Source organism: Carcharodon carcharias, chromosome 3 (genome assembly GCF_017639515.1).
Source record: "Carcharodon carcharias isolate sCarCar2 chromosome 3, sCarCar2.pri, whole genome shotgun sequence".
NCBI classification, from domain to species: Eukaryota; Metazoa; Chordata; class Chondrichthyes; order Lamniformes; family Lamnidae; genus Carcharodon; species Carcharodon carcharias.
In genome coordinates this window covers 58,562,554-58,583,177 of record NC_054469.1, presented here as the reverse complement: position 1 = coordinate 58,583,177, position 20,624 = coordinate 58,562,554, and the positions used below count along the sequence as shown (strand labels likewise).

Sequence of the window (20,624 nt, the reverse complement as noted above, 5' to 3'; positions counted from 1 at the left end):
CAATTAGCTGAGCATTGTTCAGGAAGAAAGACTAGGGGACAATTCAGTACAATTTATTTGAAGTGTTTAACTCATGGAGGTTAGTGGAGTTACAGAAAAAGGATTTGCAATTACAATGTCTATATCAAACAGCTTTCTCAGAAACAGGCAAAATGTATTCCGGAATGTTATTACCTTAAGGACAATGTTTTAATGAGAAAATGGAGGCTATATCATGTTTCAGCAAATGAAAGCTGGAGGGAGGTGTATCAGATTGTTATCCCATTTGGGCATAGGTTCTGAGGATAGCTCATGAAACTATAATGGGGGTACACTTAGGAATTAGAAAGACATAAGCGAAGGCACATAAACTTTTTTTGGGCTATAATCAAATTCTGTAGAACATGTTATACATGTCAGGTGATAGGGAAACCACAAGCAGTGATTAAGCCGGCACCTTTAATTCCATTTCCAGCATTTGAAGAACCTTTTACTAGGATCATTATTGATTGTGTAGGACCTTTCCCTAAGACTAAAAGTGGAAATAAGCACTTGCTGAAAATAATGGATATGCCTACCAGGTTTCCTGAGGCAATACCTTTGATGAATATTACAAGAAAGAAGATTGTGGAAGAGTTAATTACATTTTTTTAGATGATATGGTTTACCTAAGGAAATACAATCAGATCAGGGTTCACATTTTGTGTTACAACTGTTTAAGGAAGTAATGACAGTTTGGGGATAAAACAATTTAAGTCAACACCTTATCATCCTGAGTCACAAGGGGCTTTGAAAAGATGGCATCAAACTCTAAAAACTATGATGAGAGTGTACAGCCAGGATTATCCTTGGGATAGAGGAAATCCATTCTTGTTATTTGCTATTAGGGATGCTCCTAATGCGTCAACTGGTTTTATTCTTTTCAAACTAGTCTTTGGTCATGAGGTAAGGGGACCACTGAAATTAATTTATGAGAAATTGCTGGGTCATAATTCAGAAACTACTCTCCTAGATTATGTATCAAACTTCAGAGAGAGATTGGATAGAGCATGTGAGTTGGCTAGGGAACATTTAAAGATATCACAGCAAGTGATGAAAGACAGGAAAGCTACAGCTCGGAATCTTGTTCCTGGAGAGAAAGTGCTAGTTCAGTTACCAGTATTGGGTGATTCATTAAAGGCAAGGTTTAGTGGGCCTTACAGGATTGAAAGGAAACTGAGTGAAGTGAATTATTTAATAAATACCCCAGACAGAAGAAAGAAGCAGAGGGTGTGTCATATAAATATACTTAGATAGTAGTTTGACAGGGAAGAGGACCAAAAGAGAGGTGTTAGTGGTAGTAGATAATGAGAAAGAAGTAGGAATGCAGGATTCTGAAATTGATTTTCCTTTAAACAAATTGGATAATGAGAGGATACTTGAAAATTTAAATATAATATTGAATTACCTTTCAGACAAGTGTCAAAGTGATTTGGAAAAACTATTGTGGTCACACAAAGATATTTGTGGAAATAAGTTGGGGAGGGCAGATTTAGCTATATATGATATGTCTGTAGAAGTTGCATCTTCGGTAAGGCAACATCCTTATAGATTAAATCCGGCAAAGTTATCACAAGTATTGAAATAAATTCTCTTCATGCTTAAAAATTATATTATTGAGTCTAGTTGCAGTAGCTGGAATTCACCTATTGTACTGTAACTGAAACTGGATGGAACACAGACTGTGTGTGGCCTATTGAAAGGTGACAAAAATGCGGATTCATATCATATACCACAGTTGGGGGATTTTATTGAGAAAGTGGGACAATCAAAATTTATCACAAAGATTGACTTGCTAAAAAGATATTGGCAAGTACCGTTATCAGAGAGAGCAAAGGAGATAACGGCTGTTGTGATGCCAAATGGACTATATCAGTTTAAAGTCATGCCATTTGGTATGAAGAATGTACTTGCGACATTTCAAAGACTGACAAAGTAGTTGCAGGTCTGAGCAATTGTGCTGTTTATATTGACGATTTGATAGTTTTCAGTCCTGCATGGGAGGAGCATTTGCAGCATCTGGAAGAATTATTTACTCAATTACAAGAAGCTAATTTGGTGATAAACTAGGCGAAAAGTGAATTTGCAAAAGGCGAGTTAGGTATCTAAGCCATACCATTGGACATGGTAAGGTGGCTCCGAGAGATGTGAAAGCCAAGGCAATCGTCAATTTCCCAGTGCCTCCAACAAAACGAGAAGTTTTGAGATTTCTGGGCACGGGTGGGTTTTATTGGAAATTTGTACCAATTTTAACAGTGTGGTTGCTCCATTGATTGAACTATTAAAAAAGAACAAGAAGGTTCAATGAACACAGGGGCGTCAGAAGGCATTTGATTATTTGAAAAGTGTATTAACTACGACACTATTTTTGACAGTACCCAGTTACACCAAGCAATTTAAATGGGCCATCGATGCCAGTGATATAGGCATTGGGGCCAGACTGTTACAAGAAGGTGACACTGGAATTGAAAAACCGATAGGGTTTTTTTCACGGAAGTTGAATGCACAACAGAGAAGATATTCAGAGATCAAAAAGGAGACTTTGGGTTTGGTGTTAGCATTGCAGCATTTTGAGATGTATGTGGCAAACAATTCATCAGAAATAATTGTTGCACAGACCACAATCCTTTAAAGTTTTTGGATAAATTTTGAGACAGAAGTGCATTGCTATTCAGATGGAGTTTATTACTGCAAACATTTAAACTACAGATTATATATGTCGCTGGATGAAAAAACCTGATGCGGATGCTTTATCAAGATTCGAAGCTTAGAGGGAAAATTGGACATTTAGAAACCTGAGCCAGAATTTTTCGTTTGTCGGATGGCGTGCGCCTGACCCGAGCGAGCATAATATGATGTGTGATGACTTCGGATGAGTGTCCCGACGTCATTGCGCACTTGTGTGATATTTCAGTTGGTGGGCATGCGCGGGAGTCGGCAGCGCGACCGGCGACAATTAACAGGCCTATTAAGGCCATTAAAGCTCCAATAGATGACATTTTTCACTGCCCGTCCAACCATACGATTGGTGGGTAGGCGAAAAGGTCAAGTGGCCATTGGATTTTTTAGGAAACCTCATCCACGGGCGGGATAAGGTTTCCAACAGTAATTAAAAATTGAATAAAAATTTTAACATTTCATTAATAACATGTCCCTGCTCATGTGACAGTCACATGAGGGGACATGTTTTTTTAACATTTTGAAATTTTTTATTTTTAATTTTTTAAATCTCCAGCTCCCTAAGGCAGCTCTGTACCTCAGGGAGTCTTCATTGTGCACACTTGGGAAGTTCCCTGCTCGCCCTCTCCCCCCACACCCCCCCCACCCCCCCCCCCCCACACACACACACACACACACACACACACACACACACACACACACACACACACAGACACTGGCAGTGCTGAGTACTGCGGTGCGTGTTTCACGCTGGGTGCCTTAATTAGCCTGCCAGCGTGAAATCATGGTCACAGCCTGATTGTAGGTGGTGGTCGATTTCCCGACTGCTTCCACACGCCTCCGCTGAGCCCACCAGATGAGGGCAAAATCCTGGCCCTGGATTCTGAACTGGAATGATTTCTGTTGATGTAAAGGATTTGTATAAATATTGTTATGTTAATGCATGCATCTGGTACTATAATAAAGTAAGTATATAGATATCTATAGGAGATAATATAAAATGGGATTATAAAAATGAAGCCATCTATTAAAATTATGACGGTTCATTTTTCAATATGGAGGGGGATGTACGGAAGATATAATTCTCACAATATTATTGGAATTTATTGTAAAATGGAGTAATATTGGAATGTTTGTGTGGGTGTGTGTGTGTAAGGGAATTAATTGAATTAGAGGCAGCTAGTCTGAGTGCTTTGATGTAAGAAAAGGAGGTAAGTTTGAAATGTTAATCAGGTAAACATGGGGAAGTTTAGAAACATAGGTGTCAAAGGAACATTTGCATTTTTAAATAAACCAGACTAGGTTGTTTTCAAAGGAGGGGCGGAATGTGTCACCTAGCCAGGTAAAGTTTAGAAACAGTGTGTTTATTTTTCCCAAAGATTACTGGTAAAACTTAGTGCTATGAGAGGCTTTTATTATCAGGAAGATAAAGTCCAAAGACATAGAGCAGAATTTTATGGCCCCGTTTCAGTGGGGACGGGGCCGTAAAATGTGGCGAGATATCCTAAACCCCATTGACTTCAGCGGGAACGTAAAATCCCGCTGCCGTCAAATTCTGCCCATAGTGAAACCATGGGTGTTTGCATTCAAGGAGGAAAATATGTATAAAGCAGAGAAGACTGTTTGCAAGGAAAGGCATTTTAAGTTCCTACAAGTGTGAAAAAGCCTTCAGCATTTTTGCTTCAAGCTGCTTTCTTCAAAGGACTGAAGTTAAGAAAACTCACTTGAAATTCAATTTGTTCAGGGTATCATATTTCTTGAATGCAAACACCCATGGTTTCACTATGGGCAGAATTTGACGGCAACGGGATTTTATGTTCCCGCTGAAGTCAATGGGGTTTAGGATATCTCGCCACATTTTACGGCCCTGTCCCCACTGAAACGGGGCCATAAAATTCTGCTCTATGAAATCATATTTCTCCCTGTCGCTTGCCATTTTAACACTCCACCCTGTTCTCTTGCCCACATGTCTGTCCTTGGCTTGCTGCATTGTTCCAGTGAAGCCCAACGCAAACTGGAGGAACAACACCTCATCTTCCGACTAGGGACTTTACAGCCTTCCGGACTGAATATTGAATTCGACAACTTTAGGTCGTGAGCTCCCTCCCCCATCCCCACCCCCTTTCTGTTTCCCCCTTCCTTTTTTTTCCAATAAATTATAAAGATTTTCCTTTTCCCACCTGTTTCCATTATATAAAAAAAAAACCCCACTAGAGCTATACCTTGAATGCCCTACCATCCATTCTTAATTAGCACATTCGTTTAGATAATATCACCAACTTTAACTTTAACACCTATGTGTTCTATTGTACTATTGTTGTTGACATCTTTTGATGATCTGCTTCTATCACTGCTTGTTTGTCCCTACAACCACACCCCGCCCCCCCCCCCCACCTCTCTCTCTCTCTATCTCTCCGCCCCCCACACACACACCTTAAACCAGCTTATATTTCAACTCTTTCTTGGACTCGAACTCAAGTTCTGTTGAAGGGTCATGAGGAGTCAAAACGTCAACTCTTTTCTTCTCCGCCGATGCTGCCAGACCTGCTGAGTTTTTCCAGGTAATTCTGTTTTTGTTTTGGATTTCCAGCATCCGCAGTTTTTTTGTTTTTATCATATTTCTTTGCCTGGGAATTTTAAAATCTATGGGCATGATTTTTCATACGGTGGGCATGCTCAGCAGGGGCGGTTGTGGAGCCGATTGCTGCCCGCGATCGGCTCCGTGCTGACATGGAGTTGCCTCAGGGAGATTGAATCGATATTACCATTATGAAATGAAAGGTTTATAAATTTACTTAAACACGCCCCCTCATGTGACTGTGTCACATGAGATGGAACATGTTTTTATATGCATGAGAAAAATGTTGTTTATTGAATAAAAGCTTTAGGAACCCTCATCTTGCTTGTGGATGAGGCTTCCTAAAAAACGCGAAGGCCACTAGGCCTTTTTTTTAGCGTTAACAAGTACTTAAATTAATTTCTTAATGGCCTTAATAGGCCACTTACATATTGGCGGGCGTGCAGCTGACTCTGGTGTGCGCCCACTGAAGGAAATATCGTGGGACTGCGTGATAATGCCAAGATGCATGCCCGACATCATCGCATGTTATTTTAAGCGTCGGCATGTCAGGCCCGTCCCCGCATGCCAACTGAAAAATTCTGCCCTATGTGTCTTACTGATGCCTTAATTGGAAGTTAGATTGATTAGGGGATTTAGAAATTATCATAGTAGTAATTTGTCGATCTATATATGTATTTAAAAATTACTTCCCTTATTTTTAAATGTTAATCTAGTTTTGTAAAACCTGTAAGACTTGGTGGTCTTTTTACTACTGAATTCAAGGCATGCATCTCAAAATTTATACAAACTGCAAAACAAGTTGTGGCAGTTGTTTCAAATTTCCTTCTTGGATTTGAACAACTCAGCATTCACCATCAGCTGTGTCATAACAGTAAAAACAATTCTTCTTTATTTACAGATCTGTGTACATCTCAGTACTCTACACAAGGTTGTATTTCTGCTTCCCTCCAGATCTCAGACTTTAGTCATGTGACCTTGGATCATAATTATATCAGTAGTTACATCAGTATCAGGTACTCCTGATGTTAACTCTTTATTCTGCATCTCCCCCCAAGCTTTTATCCTAACTACATATATCCTCCTACACTTAGTAAATCCAAATATCTTGTCCAGTAGACCTGTTACTAATAGTTTCAGAGAACTCTTAGCAGAACTCCAGAGGTTGACATTGAAACTTAAATAAATCATGAATTTGTGTTTGAATTCCGAACCATTTCAGAGATTTCTACGTCTATGTCCTAGAGATGAGGGGGCTGTAATGTACTTGTTCATAAATGCTGCTGACCCTAAGCTCTTTTCCCTGTTTGAATATCTTCAGTCCAATATCTGCCCTTAACACAGCATCAAGATAGCTCTGGTAGAAATTACTGACATCCTTTATGATTGTGACAAGTGGATACTATTCACCTCAATGCAGCATGTGTAATGGTGGACCAATTCATGCTCTTCCACACCACTCAACCTTGGTTCACATGTGGCTCTACTCTGACCAACTCCAATACAGCCTGTATATCTCCAGCAATGGTGAAAATCTCACCCTTGCATGTTAATGCGCATAATATATTTATAGTCTCTTTCTCATTTATATGTTGTCCCATAGGTGTATGGTTGACTAATACCCAATTTGATCTCTTCGTCAGTCTCTTTCACTCCATAACCTACATTGACAGGCAACCTTCGTTACATTACAGTGCTCTCATCTATATGACACGGATGTAGGACTCTCTGAAATGGCTCATAATTCAAAAACAAATTCACAATATTATTTAAGTTTCAACATTGACCTCTGAAGTTCTGCTAAGAATGCTCTGAAACAATTAGTGACAGGTTTGCCAACCAAGCAATTTTTGATTTGCTAAGTAATTTTTTCAATAAAATAGCACCACAACTGTTGGGGGGGTGGGCAGCTTTTTAACGTTTAACGCTTTTAACGTTTTTTAGCACCATGGGTGAATGCTCATGACTTCCTATACATAAAATTCCCCATCACAGTAGAGTTACTTGCGGGAGGCACTATGTGAACCAAAAGTGCTCCTTCAAAGAGAATAAAAGGTGGCGGAAATAAAACATTCCCTGAACCTAAACAACTCCCCAGTAGTTAGCTACATGGAGACACACTGAAGGAGGATACTTGCCTCTCCTTTCGGTCAGGGAATGGAGCAAAAACGAAATTTGAGTCATTATGAATGAAGTCTAATCATTTACTTTATGTACACAAAACAAAAAGATGAATTTGGGAGCTAGGTGGCGACAGCCCTCTTATAAACTATAGAACATGTAGGCAATGAATTTGTGTCAGATCGAATATTGGCATTGATAACTGCACCACTTTGTTTGCAAAGTAATAAATTCTGTGGATAAATGGGTGTTTCATGATGTTTTTTCAGGTGACTGGTATTTGCATGTTCAGGTTTGTGTGCTGCCTGTCATCACGACTGCAGTTTTCATTGTTCCCCAAATATTCCTTTAACATCATTCTATTTGTGGGTTATGAGATGTTTTTTGAAACTGTTCTCATTTGTGGTATTTTATGTTTTTTTCTAGAGTGAAATGAATGATTTCTTTTTATTCTTTCATGGCATGTCAGTATTGCTGGCAAGGCTAGCATTTATTGTCCATTCCTAATTGCCCTTAAGAACGTGGTGGTGAGCTGCCTTCTTGAATCATTGCAGCCCTCTGATGTAGGTTACATCCACAGCACTGTTAGGAAGGGAGTTCCAGGATTTTAACCCAGCGACTAAGAAGAAATGATGATATAGTTCCAAGGCAGGATGCTGTGTGACTTGGTGGTCTTTTGCGCTTGTCTTCTAGGTGGACGAGGTCACGGGTTTGGAAATTGCTGTTGAAGAGCCTTAATTGGCAAGTTGCTGCAGTGCATCTTGTAGATGGTACACTCTGATGCTCGTGCCACTGGGGAAGGGAGTACATGTTTAAGATGGTGGATGAGCTGCTGATCAAACAGGCTTATTTGTCCTGGATGGTGTCAAGCTTGGCAATTGGGGATGGACAATAAATGCTGGTGGAGCTGCATTCATCCAGGCAAGTGGAGATATTCCATCACACTCCTGACTTGTGCCTTGTAGGTGGTGGACAGTTTTTAGGGAGTCAGGAGATGAGTTACTTGCTGCAGAATTCCCAGCGTCTGACCTACTCTTATAGCCACAGTATGTATATGGCTGGTCCAGTTCAGTTTCTGATTAATGAAATCCTCAGGATGTTGATGGTGGGGGATTCAACAATGATAATGCCATTTAAGATCAAGGGGAGATGGTTAGGTTCTGTCTTGTTGGAGGTGATCATTGCCTGGCACTTAAGTGGCAAGTGATATTCATGTCACACATCACCCCAAGCCTGAATGTTACCAAGGTCATACTGCATACACGCGTGAACTGCTTCAGTATGTCAGGAGTTACGAATGAAACTGAACATTCAGCAATCATCAGTGCAAATCTCCACTTCTGACTTTATGATCAAGGGAAGGTGATGAAGCAGCTGAAAATATTGGGCCTGGGACACTACCCTGTTGATCTCCTGCAGCAGTGTTGGAAAATACTGTGTGGCATAAATAGGCATCCATGTTGGTTTCTGCAAACATTATTTTGACAATCCTCATCCTGGGAAGAGTTGAGGAGCACACTGTTTCCTTTTACTTATTTAATAATTTTGAACTGGGACTTGGTTATTTGTACCTACATTTAATGAAAAAAAAAGCTCTCTCTTGTCCTTTGGATGTGGAAATCCTGAGTAGTTGGCTTTTCCTCAGATTCCATAAATATTAATGCTGAGTACCAAAAACCATTTGCAAAGTGTTGAGTGGTGAAGTGAAATGCTGAACTAGTAGTGCTGTGGATTTCCACACATGTTCCTCATCCAGTGAGAGTTGCCAGTCTTGACTGGACTGTTAGAACTCTGCCAAAAAACTATTGTACAATCAGGAAGGGACAGATTAATAGGCAAGACCCCAGACTGCTCTGTTACACCTCCTGGTGGTCAGTTGCAGAGGACCATTGGCAGAGGCCTCAGAAGCTGTTTTCTTCAATTAATATCCAAGGGAACCCAATGAGAAAACAAAAGACTTCAGAAGTGGAGAAATAGAATTAACTGTTAAGAATACGATATTTTGGAATAATAATTGAGAATCATGTTAATAGGTTTGCCACTATCTTTTAGTCTTTCAAGACAGCACCATGTTTTGATGGAAAAAATTTTTACAATTTGACCGTATCACATATATTGTTTAATGTCTGCCTGTTATGTACACAGCTGGTTATTGAGCCTTGCTGTAGGAGAAGTATATACATCCCAATACAATTTATAGGTTGTCTAGACAGGGGGAAACAAGACCTTTCAGTGCAGGCATTTGTATTTAGAAGTTAGCCTGATTTTAACTGTTCCATGGTGCCATATTTCTGATGGAAACAAGCTGTTTATCTAAGTACTTTATATTAAAAACCTATTCACAAATTGAAGCTGCACACTAAGGGAATATTTATCTTTGCTTCTTTAAATACTGTAATATTTAACATTGGATATCTATCCAACAACTGATCCCTACTGAATGAAACTCAAGGGGCAAAGCTGTCTGCTCTTATAATTTTTCAAGACTTGGTGGGAAGCTAACACAGTTTCAACTGGTTAAATTCCAATAGTATTCAGGATTGTTAAGCAAACTTGTGAGATCCATAGTTTTGGCCCTAAGCCAAAGTCCTTATTGCGTAAATAAGTGAATCATGTCCTTAGAAAGAGAGTCAATACTCGTATAAGTCAAATAGAAACTATTGGTGTGGACTCCTTAGTAATTTGGCTTGGAAACATTTAAACATGGTGATCACAACTTGTTGTGGTGTAATGGTGGTGTAGTGGCAATGTCACTGGACTAGTATTCCAGAGGCCCAGACGAATGCCCTGGGGGCGTGGGTTCAAATCCCACCATGGCAGCTGGTGGAATTTAGTCTTAGTAACGGTGACCATGAATTGATTGTTGTAAAAACCCATCTAGTTCACATCTGCCCTTTAAGGAAGGAAATCTGCCCTCCTTATTCAGTCTGACCTACACGTGACTCCAGATCCACGGTAATGTGGTTGACTCTTAAACGCCTTCTAAAATGGCAATGGTTCAAGGGCAATTGGGGATGGACAATAAATGCTGGTGATGCCCACATCCCACAAAAAAAAAAGCAAAAAGACATTCAGGCTGAACCTAACTTTGAAGTTGACCTTAATTACACCTTCACAATATTTCCTGCCTCGATCACCACTTCACCTTTGTTACTTTCATCTTTGCCATTCACAGATATGAGAATCTGGCTCTGATTCAGTGAAACACTTCAAAATATTTAATTACCTTTAGAGGATTGCAGGTTGTTTAAGGTTTTTCATGTGTTGCCATTAAAAAAAAATCTAAAATTATATGTGGTCTGAAATATACGAGGTCTTTGAGACATCCATTGGTTGTGGGAGGCGTTATGTAAATGCAAGTCTTTCTCTTTTGTCTTTCTGAAAAATATGTTTCTCAGAAATATATTGATTGATTATTTTGACTGATTACCACCAACTTTACTATGACTGCTGAGATAAGCAGAAATGGAAAAATATGATTGTAGCGACAGCCAAAATTAAGTGGGTTTCTTCGTTCTCCATCTTCCAATTTTCTTAGTGTTGATCTGAAATTCAACCCTCCACCTGGGGAGATGGTCGTGTAGTGGTAATATTTTTGGACTAGTAATCCAGAGGTCTAAATCAATGGGAACATGGGTGCGAATCTAACTATCATTATTTGTCATAAAAACCCATCTGGTTCACTAACGTCCCTTTAGGGGAGGACATCTGCTGTCCTTACTTGGTCCGACCTACATGTGACTCCAGACCCACAGTGACGTTAACTCATAACTCAAATGGCAGAGCAAGCTGCTCCTTCTCAAGGGCCATTAGGGATGGGCAACAGTTGCTGGCCTTGCCAGCGACATCCACATCCCATAAAAGAATTTTTAAAAACTTTCTCTCATTTGTGGAAGAAATGCAAAAAAACTGCTGTTAGAGATTGATTGTTGCAGTCCATATAGAACAATTCAGGATACCAGAGTCGTTTGAGATGAGGATGCAAAAGAGACTGGAATTGGAGGAGCGCAGATATCTTGGAGAGTTGGCGGGCTGGAGGAGGTTACATAGATAGTGAGGGGTGAGGCCATGGGGGAGAATTTTCCCCCGTCGGGCAGGCCAGTCGGGAGTGGGCGCGGGCAGGTGTAGAGCCGATCGGCTGTGAGCCGCCATTTTGCGTGGGTGGGCCAATTAAGGCCCACCCAGCATGACGCGTGCCTGGAGGTGCTCAGCGCTACCTGTGCGGGTGGGGGGAGGAGGGGAGTCAGGGCCTGCGCTCTTTCGTGTATGCACACAAAAGAGCACAGAAATCTCCCTGAAGCATAGAGCTGCCTTAGGGAGATTAATTTCACAATATGAATTTTAAATAAAGAAGCTAGCAAATCATTCACACGTCCCCTCATGTGACAGCATCACATGAACTGGGACATATTTTTCAAATGTTCCAAAAATATTTATTAATGTTATAAGCCCTTCATGAAACCTCACCCCGCCCACGGATGAGGTTTCTTGAAAAATGTGAAGGCCACCTGGGCTCTTCGCTTACCCGCCAACCTTAAGGTTGGATGGGCGGCTTTCTCAATTGGCTTAATTGTTTGCTTAATGGCCTCAACAGGCCTTTGACCATTTGGCGGGCATGCAACCGACTCCAGCGTGCGCCTGAACGGAAGATCAGAATGATGTGCGGTGACATTGGGACGCGTGCCCGACGTCACCGTGCATCATTTTACACGTTGGTGGGGCCCACTCCTGCTCGCCGAGCAGAAGATTCTGCCCAAGGAGAAATTTGAACATAAGGATAAGAATTTTAAAATGGAGCTATTGCTGTATCAATGTAGGTCAGCGAGTACAGGAGTGATGGGTAAACTGGACTTGGAGTGAATTAGGATAATTGTTCAACTTTTTTTTTGTAGGAAAGATCACTTATTAATAATCTGTGAGTTGGTTTCTATGCTATCTAATATGTATATTTTGCCTGAATGTTTTGAAGAACATATTGTGTAGGGGGTTATGATCCCTAGCATTTCCTTTCTGTTTTCTGGACACAACAATCAATCATTGATGCATCTTAATAAAGTTAGAAGGAGCCACCCAGAGACTACTTCAAGGGAAAACTTGTTTTAAGAGTATAACCTTTTATCCAGCATTTCAGAAGGAGTTGAAACCTAAATCCCTGTTGAAGAATTAGGTGTTAGTTCCTGCTGTTAGAACATTTCAAGTACACTTGACCACCCAGAGAGAATTCTCCCAACCTTTCAACTTGATAGGGAATAGTCTTTTAGTATTAACTATAATCATCATAACGCATGCACATCAAGAAAGATCCAAGTTTAGAAGAAGAAAAGTGAATATTCTGCAACATCCTTTCCAATGTAATGATCATCATGTTAGTATATTCATTATTATTTATTGGACATGGTCAACATGCTGTAGCAATTTTTTGCTATTTTGCATATTCATTTAAATTTTACTTAGGTGCAAAGTAAGTGTTATCTTTTTAAAATGAATGATTATAGAATAACTTTCAGAAGCTGACTGATCGAGTTGCTCGAAGTTATAGAGTTAATACACGTAGCTTGGAAACCTAACTCAAATTACTTAATATATTTGAGCTGCTAAGAAGAATTATTCACAGTATTAGTGAAACTGAGTGTTCTGCTGGATCACAGCACATTTGAGAAGCACAAAAGAATTTCCCTCCATGATTTGTGTTCATAGTTAAATACTTTGAAAGCACCATTGTCATGAGACATAGTAAATTTTCCCAACTGTGTAGGCAGCACAAAGTAAGAAGGATTAAAGTATATGTTAAAAACAGCATATAATTACTGGTATATTTTTATATGAAATAGAATATTTCACCAGAAAAAACTGTAAAAGATACAAAGAATCACTTGGCTTACACAGGTTATTAGAGATTGTTGACAACATGGTTTGAATGTAATTGAAACTGAGTTTGAATTCTTTACATTTGTGAGAGGAAACTTATTCAACAGCATTTTATTGTGGGAATAGCCCATGTAGCTGGATCAAATTGAGTCTTTTTGCTTACTCTGTTGCTGCAACACAGTGTAATATCCTGTATTAATGACTGCCTTGGCTGGGTTCATTTGATGAGCAGCCAACAGATCTGATAATTGGACTCTTCCGATTGGATCAAACATGTGCATACATAATCATTTATTCATTATCACCTGATGTGTGTTGTCTGTTCCCCAGAGGGAAGGAAGAAAAAAAACTTGTTGTTACAATGGATGTCTTTGTTCTAATGATGGGAATTTTCCTAGTTTCAGGAACTAGCTTAGAAGGTAGTAGTGCTGGAATGGTGGCATGAAAGAAAATAGGTGTTGCAGTGAAGTGTGATTTTTATTTTAAGATGTGCTGATTCCTCATTGATTTCAACTTTTGAAGATGTAAAGGCTAGAAAAGTGTAATTCACGCTGAAATGGTAGGCTCTGCAAGAGAGTAGTCCTGTTCTGAAAGTGGTAGCAGGTAAGTTCTGGTCAAATGTGAATCCTGTCCTGTATGAAATGAAGAGTGGTTGCATCTGTTTACTTTCGTTGTCCTTGTGTTGAATTGCAGTGGGTGAAATGAATTCAAATACGTTACTAATTGATAAAATGCAAATCATTTAATAATTATGAACTTCTATTTAGTTTTAATCTGAAACTGAAGTTTGTGACTGTTGGTGACAGCTCAACCCAGCCAGCTTCCTGGATAGACACAGGCTCCTGGCATCACCTGAGCTTGAAGTTAGCCGCAGTTGATTAAAATTTCCACTTATGTTTCGAGCACTAACTTTTCGAGTTCAGGCCTATGGATTCTTGACCCGAACTTTAATTGTGGTATTTTGTTAAACCCTTTTTGAAAGTTTCTATACCTAATGTCAGCTGTACAATGCCACATCAGTAATATCTGTTCCTTCATCAAAGAACCCAACCAAGTTTGTTAGTCATGGTTTGCCTTTTAGTAGATGTGTTTACTGTCATTAATCCATGGGTTCCAAATGACAATTAATCTCAGATTGGGCATATATAATATAAAATGAGCATTTGCGTTCACCATTTGTGCAGAAGGGCAAATACAATAAGTTCTTTATGCCAGATTCTTTGCAATAATGTTTTTTATTTTATGGGTATCAGTTCATGTCTCACCTAAAACTGAGAAAGCAAAATTATAGTACAATATCAACAGTAGGTCTAACGGTATTTGTTACTATTGAAGTTTTTTTTTAAAGAACTTAATGGTGGGAAATTAATCATGTAGCAGTTAAGGCTAATAATGTGTTTTAAGCAACCAACAGAAAAATATTTCCCCATCCACTTTAATTAGAGTCAAACATTATTAGTGACCTGAACATGGGCTGATAATTACCACTGGTAATTCAAAAAGGGAAATGTTTACAGGCATCTTTTGTACATGTGGAAAGTGTGGATGTGTAGCCTAAGGATTTCTTTTGCTTTGAGTTGACGGCTGGCCTATTGGGGACTAAGTGCTCATGGTTTTCCCAAAATGCATCACAGCTGTCAGCTGAAATAACGTCAGCTGTCGGCCATGCGACAAGTCACCGACCTGAATCATTGACCCTGTTTCTCCCTCCAGAGATGCTGCTCAGCCTGCTGAACATTTACAGCACTTTATGTTTTTATAGGGCTTCGGCTGTGTGGAAAGAGCAGAAAAGCTGGAATTGTTGTTGGAGCAGAGAATGTTAAAGGAAGGTTTAAGAGACCTTCAAAATTCTCAAAGTTCTGATAGGCTAGAAAAGGAGAACCTGTTTCCACTGGCAAAAGGATCATTAAACAGAGAGCACAGATTTAAGATCTTTGGTAAAAGAACCTGAATTGGATGCAAATTCATTTTTATTTGTTGGGTTATTTTCAGTTGTATCACACAGCCTGAAAGGATGGTGGAAACAGCTTCAGTAGTAACTTTTGAAAATAAATTAGGTAAGTACTTGAAAAGGAGAACTTTTCAGGGCTAATGAGGAAGAGTGCAGAAGTTGGCTTGATTAGATATCTTGCAAAGAGCCAGCATGATGGGCTGAATGGCCTCCTGTGCTGTTAACATTCTATGAAAGAAGTTTATGTAATGCATAATAGTATATCAAATGTGCTTTATAATTTAATGACATTATGATATTAACTTCGTATGCATCCAGCTTTTTGGGGGGAAATGGAATGGTACCTTTTGTTACTTCTGGTACTTTGTTCTCTTATTTTGAGTCTCCAAGATAATTTCCCTAGATTCGTTTAAAATGTTGAGTCTGGCATTTCCTGGGTGGAGCTATAAGCTGTCATGTGATTTAGCTGACAGCTGCGATACTTCTGTTTTTGTATATGTCTCCAGGTTCCATGAAACGTGTACGTGCACAATAGGAGGCTTTGGTACTTGCTATGTACAAACTAAATGTCATTGTACTGAATTAAACATTAGTTCAGATTTCATTAAAAATTGGCAGAAGTGTTTGCAGTGCAGTGACATTAAATTGTAACAATAACTAATCCCCTGTAGTGATTCGAGTACAAAAGTCCTTTTCACCAACTGCACAATGTTGCCTGACACAGTCTCCTGATTTCGTGCCCCCCCACCCCGTATCTGATTGCTCATGGAAATAGATTGGTATCAGTTATTTCCTGGGGTTTCGTTTGTTTACTGCATAAACTGCAGAATCTATCCAAATACTATACTGTAGGAATGGTGATGCAGGTAGTCAGTAGCATTTCTCTCTTTGGAGGTTGCAATTTTTAAAAAAATGCTGCTTTCAGTATCTTCTGAAAGTATGACCCTTAGTTAATGCAAAACTTGTGTGCAACCTTACTATTTGAACTGAAAATTGAACTTGCCTGCCTTATGTTTGTTTTAGCTGTCTGTGTTCATATATCATCTCTATGGTATAAGAACTGTGTAGTCTAGCAAAGCAATAATGGAGCCCAGCACCTTGAAATGCCCAAATTTAGAAATGCTTCAGACACTTTTAGTAGTTTTTAGTAATGAAACGAAAGCACACCTGAAACTTTCTCTCTGGGTGGTGACACTGAAGTGAATCTTAATTCTGCTCCTCTACTTTGAATGTGCATTAATCTATTTACATTGGTACCAGATTTCTATTAATTACCTAAATTTGGAGTATTTTAAAGAACTCTATTCTTGAAATTCTCCCGATAAAACTGGTTTTCAATCACTGCTTATCCCACTGAATATTTTCTTATTTAAAACTAACAAGTTGCTTTATCTGTCACATTCTGTGTGATGTTTCATGCCACTGTATTTTAAAACATATTCTCAACATTTGACCGTGAAGCAAAATGACATGGTGTTTCTTTCCTAAAAAGAACAGTACCTCTTTGATTTCTTATGTTGATGGTTCATTATGTTTTTAAAACCTAATCTTGTTCTGAAACATAGATTTTTAATGTAAAGTGCATTCTAATTTCATTAAAATATGTGTAAAATAAATTAGGATGCAATCATCCTTTACCAAGTGGAAACAAAACTGCTTGACCTGCTGGGATGCTATTCTTTCCAGATGGTGTTTGCTACTTCTGTGTTGATTAGATTGGATGCTGAAATGATTATCTGTATTTTGGAAAAGGTTGTCTTAACTCAACATTTGTCACCACAATTTCCATCTTTAGGATGTTTTTGTATACTTTTAAAGTGATTCATAGAGACCTGAAAGGAAATGGATGCTAAATTACTTTCATGTCCAGATTCAAAATCTTGAGATAGAGTGGTTTTGTAATTGAAGCATGGTTTGCTTCATTTGCATTATGTTGATAATTAAGTGGCCTAGACTCTCCCCTGTGGCGAAGGAACAACACTTGCTAATCCCAAGCAGACTTTTCACAGGCCTGTCAATGGAGATTTCCTCCAATATAGTATCTTTTCCAGCATGTTGACCTCTAGAAGGGCTCAATGGTGTCTTCAAGCAGTGCATGCAACAACGAGTCTCTTCAACCATTCAGAGTGAAAATCCTTACTGAGCCAAGCAGAGTTCAAACCAGGAAATGTAAATTTAATTTTAATGGTGCCAGAAACAAAATGAAAATTGGGAAAATGCAGATGGAATTAAGGGAGAAAAATAAGGGGCAGATGGAAAAAGTAAAAACAAAACTTGAATATCTCCATACTAATTTTAATTTGAGGTAATGGGATTCCACACTTGTAAACTTACATTTTGCAAGGCCAAAGAGGTTGTTTGGTAATGATTACTCCTGCCATTACAAGCTCAGTCTTGAATGTACCAGCTCTTTCTTTTACATGCAGTTACATAGCATTTACTTCACAAAAACGAGCCATTTGTCTGAACAGACCTGTGCATATGTTTATGCTTTGCACCAGCTGCTTCTTACCTCAATCATCTCTCTCAGGAATTTCTCCCCCATGAACTTACCCAGCTTCTCCTTTAAATATATTTTTGCTACTCATCGCAAAGAGTAGTGAGTTTCACATTCTAACCACTCTTTGGGTAAAGAGGTTTCTCCTGAATTCCCTAGTGGATAATAAATCCAATAACCTATATTTTTAGCCTCTAGCCTCGGACTCCCCCAGAAGTGGATACAACTCTTCCACTACCTTATTAGGTTCCTTCTTAATTTTGGAGATCCCTATTAGACTACTCCTTCACCCCCTCTTTCCAGCGATGATGACCACAATTTGTTCAGTCTTCCCTGATGATTCCGATATCTACCTGGTAACATTTGAATAGTGTGAAGATATCCAGGGCACTAAATTGAGAGGACTAAGGAAACTGGGAACAGAGCAATACTAAATTGTTTGACATAACCACAAATTCTGCAATCAGAGGGGCAATGACAAGCTCAGAAGACTAGGGAGGGTTCTGTCTGACTGAGTCAGAATCACTGAGGACGGTGATTAAGTCAGACGCACTGCCCAGTGGGATAGTGAAGATCAATAATGTTGATACATGGCAAAAGAATTCACTGAGCATGTTAAGATTTTCTAAGATGTTTTAGCCGTTTATTGTGGAATTAATGGGCAACTGCAATAAGTTTACACCATTTCAGCCATTGCAGTACCAACTCTGTTGGTGAGGACTGCAACACCGCTTCCTTTGGGCGAGCAGGATATCTCTGATAACTAATGGATTTTCCACATTTAATGGCATGTGTGTGCTCCAGAAGTTGTCCTCAGATGTCCTCCAGTAAAAGGGTTAGCAATGATTATAAATGCATTAAATAATGTAATTATAGAATTTTAAAGATATTGTGTTGTCATGTGGAATCTTGCCTGCGTCCCTGCAGCAAAAAGGAACAGCTTGCTACATTGAACTATTTTCTGTCCTGAGATTAGATGAGTTTGTATTGAATTATTTTAAAGCTAGGCAAGTTTTCAAAATAAGTGTATTATCTGCAATCTGAAGATAACATTGCCCACTACCTTTAAGCTGACCTCATAGTTCATGAGCACAAAAATGTAAAATGAACATAAGATCATGTTAAAAATTGTTGGTCTGCATTTTTGGCTTTGTATTTAATGCTAAATTCTGCATATTGCAGTGCTTTTTTAAAATTCATTTGCAGAGTGTGGGTCTCAGTGGCTCAGGGAACATTTATTGCCCATCCTTAATTGCCATTGAGAAGGTGGTGGTGAGCTGCCTTCTTGAACTGCTGCAGTACTTATAGTGTGGGTACACCCACAGTGCAGTTAGAAAGGGAATTCCAGGATTTTGACCCAGCGACAGTGAAGGAATGGCGATATATTTCCAAGTCAGGATGGTGAGTGACTTGGAGGGGAACTTCCAGGTGGTGGTATTCCCATCAAGCTGCTGTCCTTGTTCTTCTAGATGGTAGTGGTCGTGGGTTTGGAAGGTGCTACCTAAGGAGCCTTGCTAAGTTTCTGCGGTGCATCTTGTAGTTGGTACACACTGCTGCCACTGTGTGTTGGTGTTGGAAGGAGTGAATGTTTGTGGATGGGTGCCAATTAAGTGGACTGCTTTGTCCTGGATGATGTTGAGCTGCATTCATCCAGGTAAGTTGAGAATATTGATTCACACTCCTGACTTGTAGATTGTGGACAGGCTTTGGGGAGTCAGGAGGTGAGTTCCTCGCTGCACGATTCCTAGCCTCTGACCTGCTCTCATAGCCATAGTATTTATGTGGCTAGTCCAATTCAGTTTCTGGTCAATGGTAACCCCCAGGATGTTGACAGTGGGGGGGAATTCAGTGATGGTAATGCCATTAAATGTCAAGGGGCGATGGTTGGGTCCTCTCTTGTTGGAGATGGTCTTTCCATGACATTTGTGTGACGCGAATGTTACCTGCCACTTGTCAGCCCAAGTGTGGATATTGTCCAGGTCATGCTGTATTTGGACATGGACTGCTTCAGTATCTGAGGAGTTCGTGAATGGTGCTGAGCATTGTGCAATCATCAGTGAACACCCCCACTTCTGACCTTGTAATGGAAGGAAGATCATTGAAGCAGCTGAAGATGGCTGGGCCGAGGACACTACACTGAGGAACTCCTGCAGTGATGTCCTGGAGCTGAGATGACTGACCTTCAACAACCACAACCATCTTCCTTTGTGCTAGGTATGACTCCAACCACTGGGGAGTTTTCCCCCTGGTTCCCATTGACTCTGGCATTTTTTTGCTAGGGCTGCTTGATGCTATCTCAGGTTTTTGTGTATGTGACTGTGTGTCGAACAGAATCCAGTTGCTTTCTTTAATAAGTGATACCAATCCAGAACCACAATCGAATTTGATTTCTTCTAGATACCGTTGTAATCTACATAATTTTCTAAGGGGTATTATTTTGAATTTTTGTGCATTTGGTATGAACTGAAGAAAAATTCTATGAACCCCTGTGAAGATAACAGTGACAGCTCAGGGATAATGCCCTATCTCTTCACCAATAGTTTTTTGAGATTGGCCAATGCGGCTTTAGAGGACCATGTTCATTTTGCTCTGAGAAATCTGTCACCCTTAATTGGCCTGTAAGTCTGTGCTGTTCATGGCATGACCTTCAGACTACGTACACCTTTCTGGGACTTTGGAGACTTCCAGACTAACCACTGTGAGCACAGATGTTGATGTCATTGTCTCCAAGTGTGATGACCTTACACCTTTAATAGCCCTCTCCAGCAGGCCTATTGTCAGGCAAACTTCAGTACAAGTCACATGAACCCCTTCATTTTATCCTAAGTTAAAGACACAGTCCCAAAACATAACAACCTTACAACTTTATAACTTATAAACTTTATAATTGTAAAACTATGTACATGGATCCC

At 39.6% G+C, this 20,624-nt stretch overlaps 1 protein-coding gene across 12 annotated transcripts in view; it reads left to right on the top strand.

Annotated features, from left to right (window-relative positions):
• The window catches only part of si:ch211-285f17.1 (sickle tail protein), a 587,788-nt gene that overhangs the window by 359,403 nt on the left and 207,761 nt on the right, over positions 1-20,624 (top strand). The window contains exons 1-2 of one of the 12 annotated variants that reach the window (XM_041184081.1): positions 13,636-13,867; positions 15,257-15,321. The exons of 9 other annotated variants lie outside the window; for them this stretch is intronic. Coding sequence is in view for 1 of the 3 variants with exons in the window: in XM_041184077.1 (XP_041040011.1) it covers positions 13,821-13,823 (3 nt within the window). In the remaining 2 variants the exon portion in view is untranslated. Of the gene's footprint in view, positions 1-13,635; positions 13,868-15,256; positions 15,322-20,624 lie in introns of those variants that run through there. 2 more of the 12 variants (XM_041184077.1, XM_041184078.1) reach the window with 2 other exon arrangements.